Consider the following 13,242-nt stretch of genomic DNA (forward strand, 5'->3'; position numbering starts at 1 on the left):
ATGTCTTTATGGTACCCTATTTAATCCAAAATAAACTTGTTCTGATGATAATGTTCAGATAAAAAAATTATCATTTTGAAAACAAAGTAAAGATTTAAGTACAAATTTCAGTCTGTTAACAAAAATAGAGACTACAGTATGAGTGTCTAACAGTTGGAATAGAGACTAACTATGAACCATCAGTATGACAGCATTTGTTGGTACTTTCAGAATATTCATTCCATTATTGACCATTATGGTATAATCTCTGCTGAAAATAACACAAATCTTATATTGATAAAAGAAGGATTCAGCACCCTTAACAAAAAAAGTACTGTCTGATAATAATAAGTGTCTATTTTGCTGCTCCAGTATATATTATTTGGACTTGAACTTTATTTTGAATATGCTACAAGGTTTAATTTGATCAATTTTAATTACACTAAAAAATAAAGCAAGACTGTTTGACACTGTTCTTTCTTTTTTTAATAGTGGCTAGCATTCAGAAACTTCCGGCAGCTTCTGTTCTAACAGACATCAACTTCCCAATGAAAGGACGGAAAGGAATGGTTGACTGGGCAAGAAATTCAGAAGATAGGGTAGTTATTCCAAAAAGTATTTTCACTCCTGTGTCTTCAAAAGGTAATTACTACATAATCTGAGTTTTGAACAAAACATTTCTGATGAAGTCATTTAATGAAACCCTAGGTGTAAACATTAAACAATTTTGACACAATTTACAGTCATGATTCCAAACTAATTTTGTAAATATAGACAACTTACACTTGGCTTACAAATCTCTGAATTTACTGAAGGAAAGGATCCATTAAAGTGAGAGGAAAACATACAAGTACAAATTATTGCATTATGCATACAAACTCATTTCTACTTCCGCCTCATGTTAAAATTTGCTTTGGTTAGAAGATATTATTTTGGCACATAGAAACAAATTTAGGGGGAAAAATTAAGATTTAAGACCATTTTAAGTAGCCTTTAAAATTAATGGCTATCATCAAAAGTGACATTGTAGTCTTAATTGTTGCTTTGGAGAATTTGATCTTAAAACTGAAGGCTACAAAAGAAAAATCAGCTCTTTTTCTTCAAGTCATTGGGTATTTAAACTGTTAAATGCAACTATAGCAGATTCTTGTCTCAGCCTCTACCAAAAACATGTCTTATAGTAGTGTAATTAATATGCAGAGTGTGTACTCAAACTGCCCCATGCAGAGTTAGAACACTTCTCAGTACCTAGCAGCATCTTTTTAACAGCTGTACTGGAATCCCCTTGGGATTAACAGATTAAAGTTTTATAAAACAGTATTTTTCTTGCTGTTTTCCTAATATTTTTAATTTTATTCTTTCTAGAATTAGATGAATCATCCGTATTTGTTCTTGGAGCAGTCCTCTACAAAAATTTAGATCTCATTTTGCCCACTTTGAGGTAAGCTACAAATTAACACACTGTTGCAAACCTTATAAATTATTCTAAAATGTGATTATAGTTCATTCTATGAAAATAGTCAAACAAGCCTTGGTAACACAAAGGGCTTTTTTTGTAAATGAAATAGAAAATATCAGCTTATCGAACAGGTTATTAACATATTATGCATTTCAAAACAACTAGGGAAGATAATTTTGGTGTCTTATTGTAGCCCTGCAATTTTTTGTACCTAATCATGACTTGCCTAAAGACTAAAGAGTGAAAAGAAAGAACTCAAGTCTCTATAATAGAATGGGTCATTGTAAAATTAATCTGTCTTCTTGCTTTATTTGTACTTAATGATACTGTTCATCAACTTTACATGAAATTAAAGGAGTACTGGGATGACTGGGGAAACATGCTTTTATTCTTCATTTGCACAAGATCTCAATTAGCTTCAAAATATATTTTCAATTACAGGGACATTAAGAGAAAATGCTATTGTTCAATTAGATAACAGTTTTGGAAGAAATCCATTGATTTCTTTTCTGTCAGACTTTTAAAAAAGCAAGTAGTAATTCAACTAACATTTATGTGTTCTGTTGTCTGTCTACTTTGCCAAATCTCACAGAAAACAAAATTCACATCTCCTTGGACAGTGATCCTATTACTGACGATGATCTGTTTCCTCCACACCACCTCATTTTGGAGGATTGATACAAAGTTGTATTTTGGTTAAACACAGCCATAGTTGTGTTGAGATATCTCCCCACACTTTCATAAATAAAGCAAAGATTTTAGGGAGGACAGCATATGAATGATATGTACAGTTATGCCAGTGCTACAATGTATACTCTAATAAATAAAAACAATTACAGTTCCATCCAGCAGCAAAAGGCCACCCAAGGAAGTGACAATGACTAGGCATGACTTTTGGAAAAAATCTCTGCATGAAGCACATGATTAATGCAAGAGGTGAATTATCCCAAGTCCTTACTGATGCAAACCTTTTCCTCCTTCAGCCATAGAGACAATCATGGGAAGTTATATTTTCTATAGTGTCCTCTGGCTGGAACTGGACTTTGTGAACTTGGATATATTTGAATTTGGTTGCATTTTGTTAATACAATATTTTCAAAATTAATAAGTTTACTCTCAACTTTGCTACTGGTTTTATTAAAATACATTGTTATATATAGTCACAGATCAAAATCTTTCATAGTTATAATGCTACCTTCCCTCTAAAAGGAAAAAGAGGAGATATGTTGGAAAGAAAAAGCTAGACCCTTATTTCCATAGGGAATTAATTTATGTAAGGTTTAATTTTTAAGAGTTCTAGACTAGACATAGTCTTAAAAATCAGGACTGATTAAAAGATTTCAATGTATCATGACAAGAGTTTTATAAACTTGTCCAGTCACCACACAATTCGATTCAATGGCCTTCATTTCAACTTAAAATAAAAGCACATTTATGTGTAACAAAACTAATAAACTCTTTGTTCCTGAGGGCAAGAGTAAATGCAAAATAATTATTCAACATGAAATGTTTTTGATTACGAGTTTCCCTCTAGATATCCAACAAAGTTGCATAATTAACTTTGTTCTGTTTATCATAGAACTCATTCACCTACACAAATGAAGTCAAATTATCCCACATTTTATGAATCCATGAAGTCAAGGAAATTGGAAATTTATCTAGGGACATCAGTCTTTTCTGTAAAAAGAAAAAAGAAACATTCAATTATTGGTTGCATTTTTTTTTAAATCATGGGAGGAACAGGTGTCACAGTGTATGAATATGCTAATGGATCCATTGTGTATAATTTAATGAATAGAGCAGAATAGTCTAGAAGAACTATCCAAATACCACCTGAGACACACAGGGATTCCAACAGACTCTTGGGCAAGTCACTGAAATTTTTTCATGTGAAAATTGAACTTAAATGTTCTTCCCAACTTCAAAAAGTTTTAGGATTGGTCTCCAGCCCTTAGATCAAAACAAACTACATATATATACATGTATATATATGTATATATGTATATACACATATATATACACATACTATGTATTTATATAAATATATAAATTAGTATATATATTTATACCAATATATAAATATATAAAAATATTCATTTATTTATTATAATTATATATTTGTATAACTATATAAATTAATATATATGTATGTTTATCCAACATATAAATATATAGTATATATATCATATGATATAATGTATATTATATATACTATATAGTATATATAGTATATATTATTTATGGAATATATAAATATATAGTAAATATTAATATATTTATATACTAATGTATGTAGTGCATATTTATATATTAGCATATATATTATATATTTTATATATTATATATTAGTATATATTCTATATTACATAGTATAAAAATATATACTATATATAATCAGAGATTTCTTTTTTCATATTTCCTTTTTTTAATTGATTTTATTTTTTAAATACATGACAGCAGAATGCATTACAAATCTCATTACACATATAGAGCACAATTTTTCATATCTCTGTTTGTATATAAAGTATTTTCACACCAATTCTTGTCTTCATACATGTACTTTGGATAATTATGTCCATCACATTCCACCATCATTTCTAAGCCCCTGTCCTCTCCCTTTGCCTCCCACCCCTCTGCCCTATCTAGAGATCATCTATTCTCCCATGCTTCCCCTCCCTACCCACTATGAGTCAGTCACCTTATATCAGAGAAAACATTCCGCATTTTTTGTGGGGGGGATTGGCTAACTTCACTTAGCATTATCTTCTCCAACTCTCTCCATTTACTTGCAAATGCCATGATTTTATTCTCTTTTATTGCTGAATAATATTCCATTGTGTATATATGCCACATTTTGTTTATCCATTCATCTACTGGAGGGCATCTAGGTTGGTTCCAGAGTTTAGCTATTGTAAATTGTGCTGCTATAAACATTGATGTGGCTGTGTCCCTGCAGTATGATGTTTTTAAATCCTTTGGATATAGACTGAGAAGAGAGATAGCTAGATCAAATGGTGGTTCCATTCCCAGTTTTCCAAGGAATCTCCATACTGCTTTCCATATTGGCTGCACCAATTTGCAGTCCCACCAGCAATGTATGAGTGTGTCTTTTTCTACATGTTCTTAGGTTGAAGTCCTTTGTAACCTCTGTATAAGAATTAGGAATATTTAGTGAATATAAATTTACAGTTAGAAAGAAAAATAAGTCTTGTACTCTATTGCATAGTAGCATGACTATAGGTAACAATAAAATATTATATATTTCATAAACACTAGAAAAGAATTTTGAATATTCTTACCACAAAAAAATGAAGTTTGGTATGATAAATATGCTAATAACCCTGATTTGAACATTACACAATATATCCACTACAAAACTTCACATTGTTCCTCATAAATAAATGCAGTTATTATGTATCAAGTAAAAACAAAATACTTTCAGAGATAAACATAAATATGTATACCCACACATACTTTTTATCTACAAAGTTATTCAGTAAATATAGATACCATAGAAAACTATATTCATATTAGGTCTTCCACCAGAAATAATGACAAAAGATGACTAAGCATGAAATGTTAGTTTAACCCTAAGTACCTGTATGAAAACATGAATGGTGTAAACATACTTTGTGTACAACCAGAGATATGAAAAATTGTGCTCTTTATGTGTAATATGAATTATAATGCATCTTGCTATTATATATAACAAATTAGAATTTTTTAAAAAAAATTTTAAAAATGTTAGTTTAAATAATCTTTAAAGGTGAAACACCTGGTGTTTACTTATTTTCTGTTAACTCATACAAGAAATCATGACCACTAAGCACTCCCAGTATTGTTTTTCTAATTTTCAAAAAACGTCTCCCAGAAAGTGAGTATCCCAATGACAGATCTGCTAAGTAAAGAATACATCTTTTAACAGACAAGTGTGATATCTTTGTGAGTCACTCAGCAAATTTACTGGTGGAATTTAACAGTACAATATTAATTCTTTTGAGTCTCCTCCAATCTTAAGACTCCCAGAACAGTGCTTACTAAATAATAAAGGGTCAATGAGTTTTTTTCTGGAATAATTAATTATCTTATGTGCTAGAATGTCATGTCTAAGCCAGTCTTTTAAAGTAAGGCATACAGTCACTTAGTGTTTAAACTATGGAAATATCTTAGGAACAAAGAAATAAAATACACATATCCTCTTGTTTTATTCTGTTAGTCTGTGTGAACTGAGCCCAAAGAGAAAGGGTAATCTTCTTTCTTAATGAAAAAATGTACAATTTTTTCTATATGTTTAGTTTTTGTTTATAAATTCTCATGAAATATTTTCTTCAGTGATCATTTTACTAATTATCTATTGAAATGTTTGGAAGCATGTTTCCCCATATGTCAAACAATATTAGATTTGCTGTTAGGTTCCCTGATTTTTACATGATGTTATATAATCATTTTAAAAATGATGCTTTGCATAATTTCCCTTGGGAGGACTATGAGGGAGGACTTAATATGATGTTTCAAATAAATATAATTTAAATATTTTTCTTCATACAAAAGCATAAATAATCTTGCATGTTGACTCTTTTTATTTAGGTACTTCTTTTCTCCTATTAGCCTAATATTCATTCAACTATTATTCAAGCTGCAATTTTTATTTTACTGTTTGAAATGAGATGAATTCAAATTGTTCCTTGAAGGAAATGTGTTCTACTCAAGTCTAAACTAAATAGGTGCCATTCTCAGCCTCTTATATTTTCCTTCTTCAGAATAATTTTTTAAACTTAAAAATTATAGAGCTATATGATAGTGATGTGCAACATCCTTTAGAATTTAATGTCACCTGGAATTTCGTTTCAAAGATGAGGTATCTATGATCCTTATTGCTTGAGTGACCTGCCTAAGATTTTATGTTTAGCAGGTAAATGAGTTCTAATCCAACTTAAGTCTTTGTTTGGAAACCAGGACTTTCACTGTATCTCTCTGCCTCTGTGCTGCTAATATTGATTGCTTTAAGCAATAAAATCCATGCATTTATTTTATAGTGTGTGAATATACATGAGTCTGCAAAGCATCATGTAAGGCCCAGAAGGAAGTGGCCATGAGTGGAATGTGTCAGGGAGCTCTGAGATTGGCCTAGGAGCCCAAACCTGGGCTGTTAAATTTGAGGCCTAAATTTCTTATACCTTTCTTCTCCTCATGACCACTTACATGCCTGACAAAAGAAGGCTAGCCAGTCCAGATCAGAAGGTGAAACACCATCACAGAGAGCCCTCTCACATCAAGAATTCAAACATCTTCAGCTTGGCAAGTCCATAAACTACTGTGAAAATTTTAACTCATAACATTTTTGGAGGCCAACCTGATTACATTAAGAAACTTAAAAATGGATTATCATTGATATGGCAACTCTAAATCCAAAAATTTATCTCAAGGAAAAAGAATAGTATTTCCAAACACACACTGAAGCCAGGAATTCAGAAAATAGTTGTAAACAATCAACTCTTTGATTCATTTAATAAATGCAGTTTCCAGTATTGTGGAAAACCACAAAACTTCTCAGTAGGTGAGCAGTATGTAATTTCCCTGGTAAGACACATGGAAAATGCAACCATGTTTTCTGAAAACAAACAAACAAACAAAATACATTTCAATGTACCCATTAGCATATGAGATAGTATGAAGAATCTAACTAAAATTACATAAAAATTCTACTCTAATGTTAATATGCCAGGAAAATACAGATTAAGTAAGAACTACAACATATTCATAAAGCCAAAGTAGTTGGAAAATTACCTTTGAAATAGTAACAAATTTCAGTCAGGCATGGTGGTACACACCTGTAGTCCCAGAGGCTCGAGAGGCTGAGACAGGAGGATCGAAAGTTCAAAGCCAGCCTTAGCAATGGCAAGGTGCTAAGCAACTCAGTGAGACCCTGTCTCTAAATTAAATACAAAATAGGGCTGGGGATGTGGCTCAGTGGTTGAGTGCCTCTGAGTTCAATCCCCAGTCTATACCTCCCCCCAAAAACTAACAAATTTCAATAATGCAAAATCACATGAATTTCTAATAAGCACATTAACAATAAAGATAAATGATACTGAACTTTTTATATATTTATGAAATTAATCATTTGAGTTCCAAATATTAAAGGAATTAGACACACTCAGAAAAAGAAAATGAAATAAATACTCTTGGAAACAAACAAGAACACCAGAACACACTGAAAACCCTCAACCTGAGCAGTCAGCATTCTCAAGAACATGTGTTCTTTACTTTCAGGACCTAAACTTTGAAGCTTCCTTCTTCTTTCTCAGTATAATAAAAAATACTGTAATTGTATGACAATCTGTATTTTAGAGTTCCCTATCATAAAGACATTATGAATTAAAATTGTGCACAGTGATAGCAAATTGGCATGAAAGTAGTATAAAATATTACATAGGAAAAGCATAATTAACAAAAATCTGGGCTTAATTTGGCCATACCTTTTTTGCAATTTTGTTTTTTTAGTTGTTGATGGATCTTTATCTTATTTGCTTATTTATATGTGGTGCTGGGAATCAAATGCAGTGCCCCACACGTACAAGGCAAGTGCTCTACCACAGAGCTACAACTCCAGCCCCTTGGCCATACCTTTTAAAAGGGAAAATAAATCTGTGATCACTTAGCAAGCCAGTGATTTTAAGTGCTGTATGTTAAAAAACTGAACTAATTCTAATTAGTTTCAAAGGTCTAAGTAGCTGAGCCTTACTTTTCAGTAGCCATGAGGGAATTTTAGTTTTAAAAATGAATATATATTTCTTATTTTTAATTTTGTTATATAGGACAACAGAATGCATTAAAATTCATATTACACATATAGAGAATAATTTTTCATATCTCTAGCTGTACACAAAGTAGAGTCACATCCTTCGTGTCTTCATACGTGTACTTAGGGTAATACGGACCATTGCATTCCACTCTTTCCTACCCATATCCTCCCTCTGTTGCCCTCCCTCCCTTTTTCCTTTACCCTATCTAGAGTGCATTTAATCCTGCCATCCCTCCCTCCCCCCCCACAGCATAATATGAATCAGCATCCTTAAATCAGATAAATCATTTGGCATTTGGCTTTTTGGGATTGACTAATTTCACTTAGCATTATATTCTTCAGCTCCGTTCGTTTACATGCAAATGCCATGATTTTATTGTCTTTTAATGCTGAATAATATTCAATTGTGTATATGTACCACGTTTTCTTTATCCATTCATCTACTGAAGGGCATCTAGGTTGGTTCCACAGTTTAGCTATTGTGAATTGTATTGCCATAAACATTGATGTGGCTGTATCCCCTGTAGTATTCTGTTTTTAAGTCCTTTGGGTATAAATCAAGGAGAGGAATAGCTGGGTCAAATGGTGGTTCCATTCCCAGTTTTCCAAGTATTCTCCATACTGTTTTTTATATTGGCTGCACCAATTTTCAGTCCCATCAGCAACGTTTGCGTGTGCCTTTTCCCCGTATCCTTCCCAACACTTATTTTTGTCTGTATTCATAATAGCTGCCATTCTGACTGGAGTGAGATGAAATCTTAGAGTGGTTTTGATTTGCTTTTCTCTAATTGCTAAAGATGTTGAGCATTTTTTCATATATTTGTTGATTGATTGTATATCTTCTTCTGAGAAGCGTCTGTTCAGTACCTTGGCCCATTTATTGATTGGATTATTTGGTTTTTTGGTGTTAAGATTTTTGAGTGCTTTATATATCCTAGAGATTAGTGCTCTATCTGATGTGCTTGTGATAAAGATTTGCTCCCATCCTGTAGGCTCTCTATTCACCTCACTGATTGTTTCTTTTGCTGAGAAGAAGCTTTTTAATTTGAATCCATCCCATTTATTGATTCTTGGCTTTAATTCTTGCGCAATAGGAGTCTTATTAAGGAATTTGGGGCCTAATCCAACATGATGGAGATTTGGGCCTACTTTTTCTTCCATTGGGCACAAGGTCTCTGGTTGAATTCCTAGGTCCTTACTCTACTTTGAGTTGAGTTTTGTACATGGTGAGAAATAGGGGTTTAATTTCATTTTTTTGCTTATGGATTTCCAAAATGAATATATTTTTCTTAAAGATTTTGATGAAGTCCCCTAGTTCCCAGAATATTTGAAATCATCGATTTTATTTTTGCTTCATTTAAATTGGGGATGTCATTTAAAGCAATTATGAAAATACTTAATTTTGAAGCTATATGAATGATACATCTAAAAATGGAAAAAATACTGCAGAAATTTTAATAACTTTCATTAAACCATAAGCATAGTTTTACATATTTTATGTGGCTACCCTTTATATGTACCCCTAATTCTGCTGTTTCCTCCACTAAAATTTTTCCTGGAATATCACATTACATTTTTTATTATGGTAAAAACACAACAGAATTTACCATCTTGACTATTTTTAAGTGTGCAGTACAATAGTTATCTGTGTACACTTGTTGTGTTACAGTTGTCTAGAACTTTTTCATCTTGCCAAATTGAAGTGCTATTCCACTAATAAACAAATTTTATTCTCCATTCCCTCCAGTCCTTGGCCACCACCATCTACTTTCTTTTTGTAAGTGTTCAACCACCCTACATCTCATATTCATGGAATCATATAGTATTTGTCCTTTTTGTTTTGTGATTCATTTATTTCAACAAGCATGATGTCCTGCAGGTTTGTCCATGTGGTAGCATGTGACCAGATTTCCTTCTATCCAAGGCTGAATATTATATATATATATATATATATATATATATATATATATATACCAACTTTTGGCAATTATGGATAATACTTGATGAACAGGCATGCAAATATTTCTCGAGGGTCTTAATTTTATTTATTTTGAATATATTCAGAAGTGGGATTATAGAATCATATGGTAATTCTACTTTTTACTTCTTTTCAGAAACTTCCAATACTGTACTCCAAAAAGTCTGCAACATTTTACATCATCATCAACATTATACATGAATTCAAATTCTTACCAACACTTGTTATTTTGTTTTCCGTTTTTAATAGTAACTGTCCTAATAGTTGTGAGATGTTATATTATTGTGGTTTTGATTTGCATTTCTCTGACGATTAGTGATATTGAATATCTTTTCATGTGCTTGTTGCTTATCTGTGTAACTGCTTTGTAGAAATAACTATTCATATATTTTGGCCATATTTTAATAAGATTATTTGAGGGATTGGATTACTGTTGAGTTATAAGAGTTGTTTTTTGTATTCTGGATATGACCCATTATCAGATATGTGGCTTAAATATATTTTCTCTCATTCTCTAAGTTAGTCTTTTACTCTATTATTTTCTTTTCTGAACAAAGATTTTTTTTAAGTTCAATATAATTCATTTGTCTTATCTTTTATTTCGTATATTCTTGGTGTCATTGTCAAGTAATTGTCAAATCCAATGTCATGAACCTTTTTTTCCCTTTTTATTTTATTTATTAATTTATTTATTGTGTGTGTGTGTGTATGTGTGTGTAGGGGTTTTATTATTTTTAAGTTTTACATTTTGGCCTTTATCTTAGTACTGCTTTTGCTGCACCTCTTAAGCTTGGTATGTTGTAGTTTTACCTTCATTTGTAGCAAGGCATTTTTTGATATCTGTGATTTCTTTATCAACACATTACTTGTGTTAACTTTCATATATTTGCAAAATATCCTATTTTCTTTTTGCTGTTGATTTCTAGTGTTGTTCTACTGTATTTAGAAAATATACTTGTTATAATTTCAGTCATCTTCAGTTTAATAAGACTATTTTATGGGTGATATACTCTGGAGAATATTCAGTGTGTCCTTGAGAAGAAACTGTATTCTGCTGTCATTGTATGTAGGTATGTTAGGTCCTTCTACAGTGCTACTCATGGCCCATTTTCTTTTTTAATCTTCTGTTTAATTGATCTATACTTTATTGAAAGAGTTGAAATCTAGGATTATTATTTATTTCTCACTTTGTTTTGTCAGTGTTTACTTCATATATTTGTGTGCTTATACATTTAGATTGGCACATCTTCCTGGCAAATTGATCATTTTATCATAACATTTTTTTTTTATCTTTTGTGACAGTTTTTGACCTAAGTTCTATTATGACTAAGTATAGCCCAATCCTACTCTTTCAGTTACCATTTACATGAAATATTTTTTAAATCCTTCACTTTATGTATTTTGGTATAGTTAAAGTAAGTCTCTTATAGTCAGCTGCTTTGAAATTTTAATCATTTTTTAATTCTCTTTGATATATGGTTTGTGTGCCCTAAACATCTTAAGATTGCAAAGACTATGCAGAATCAGTTGAATCTCCTTTAAATGGATGACTTTACACATTTTTAAATGTTTTAGATATCAAGTAGCACAAATCTCAAGGACAGGAAAGAATTTTATTACTTTATTCATGAAATCCATTTTGCTATAAGATCTGCTTTCCTAGCTATGAATATAAACGCATACGCAGCCAGGACGCATTAGTAGATCACAAAGCCTGACATGGCACATCAGAAGCCAGATATTCACTTATGCAAATTATAATAAATTGATGGAATAAATTGAAGAAATTTTGTACAGTATACACTTTTTTTAAAAAAGGGGAGCCACTGCATAATATAAATTCTTATTTTACTTGTATTAATTATTTGCATACCATGATATTGGCATTACATATTAAGCCAACATGGTAAAAACTTCGATATTTTGTTCAGAATGTGTTTGTATTTAATAAAACATTCAAACATGTTTTGAGCACTAAAATATGCCCAGCATAAGGCAAATGTCTACATAAATGTAGACACCATTCTCACCATTCACAAGAGTTTACCCTTGTGGAAAGAGACATGTATAGAACCAATGGATGCTGTGATAGAATTTGGTATGAGTTACTGTGCTGTGGCAAAAGGTAAGGGGTACCCATGCAAATTAGATAAGTACGCCTGAATGCATAAATTGATTGTCATGTATACTTTCCCAATTAAATTCTAACTAATTACAACACACCTAGCAAAACCATGACATATACTAGGGACCTTCTCCAACAGGCCAGTTATTGAATAACTGATGAACCTGACCCCAAATAGTACTCTACATAGGGCTCCCCACTGCTCAGTACCAAAACTCCCCATATTCCCAGAACACACAAAGAAGTTCATAAGTATCTTAACATAATTGCAAATTCTTAAATAGAATACACGTGCTTACATTTTCCAGTAGTTTATCCATTTATGTAACTTGAAAAATAATACAAATACCTTTTTACTATAAAATTACCTAACATTAATTAAAATTGGCAGTCACTGGGTTTCATTTATAGCAAAGGGAAAAAAAAGATTTTAAACAGAACCAGAGTAAGGGGGCAGATTGAATTTGAGTGGTGTGTCAATATTTTAGTTTTATATAACCGAACAAGAATTCAAACATATTCAGGCTAACCTGAATAAAGAATTAGCATCTGTGTGTTCAGTGCCCGATTTTTTTCTTTGGGAGAAACCTGCAAAATTTTTCTGGTGGTAACACAGACATTCCCAGAACTCTATGCTATAGACACCTTGTCATTCTCCAAGAGGCTTGTCAACTCTGCTAATACGATCAGTCACCCAGGATGGCCTTCCAGCTTTCTTAATTCCATTTATTTCCATCCGATTTCCTGATTAATTTTACTCACAGACAAGATAATTTGGCAAAAGTAACTTGATATTTAGAGCTTAGTGTTATATTTTTCTCAACATAGCTTAGTGTTATATTTTTCTCAACATAGCTTATCTGACTGATTTAACATTAAATGAAACAAAGGACAAC

At 31.7% G+C, this 13,242-nt stretch overlaps 1 protein-coding gene across 3 annotated transcripts in view; it reads left to right on the forward strand.

The window, feature by feature from the left end:
• Adgrb3 (adhesion G protein-coupled receptor B3) overlaps positions 1-13,242 on the forward strand; it is a 695,051-nt gene that overhangs the window by 383,954 nt on the left and 297,855 nt on the right. For all 3 annotated transcript variants that reach the window (XM_058578796.1, XM_058578794.1, XM_058578795.1), the window contains 2 exons: positions 472-621; positions 1,345-1,420. In XM_058578796.1, the coding sequence (XP_058434779.1) occupies positions 472-621; positions 1,345-1,420 (226 nt within the window). The remainder of the gene's footprint in view (positions 1-471; positions 622-1,344; positions 1,421-13,242) is intronic.

The sequence above is a fragment of the Marmota monax genome, unplaced genomic scaffold (assembly GCF_021218885.2).
Source record: "Marmota monax isolate L192 unplaced genomic scaffold, Marmota_monax_Labrador192_F-V1.1 WCK01_AAM20220418_F8-fsc00091, whole genome shotgun sequence".
NCBI classification, from domain to species: Eukaryota; Metazoa; Chordata; class Mammalia; order Rodentia; family Sciuridae; genus Marmota; species Marmota monax.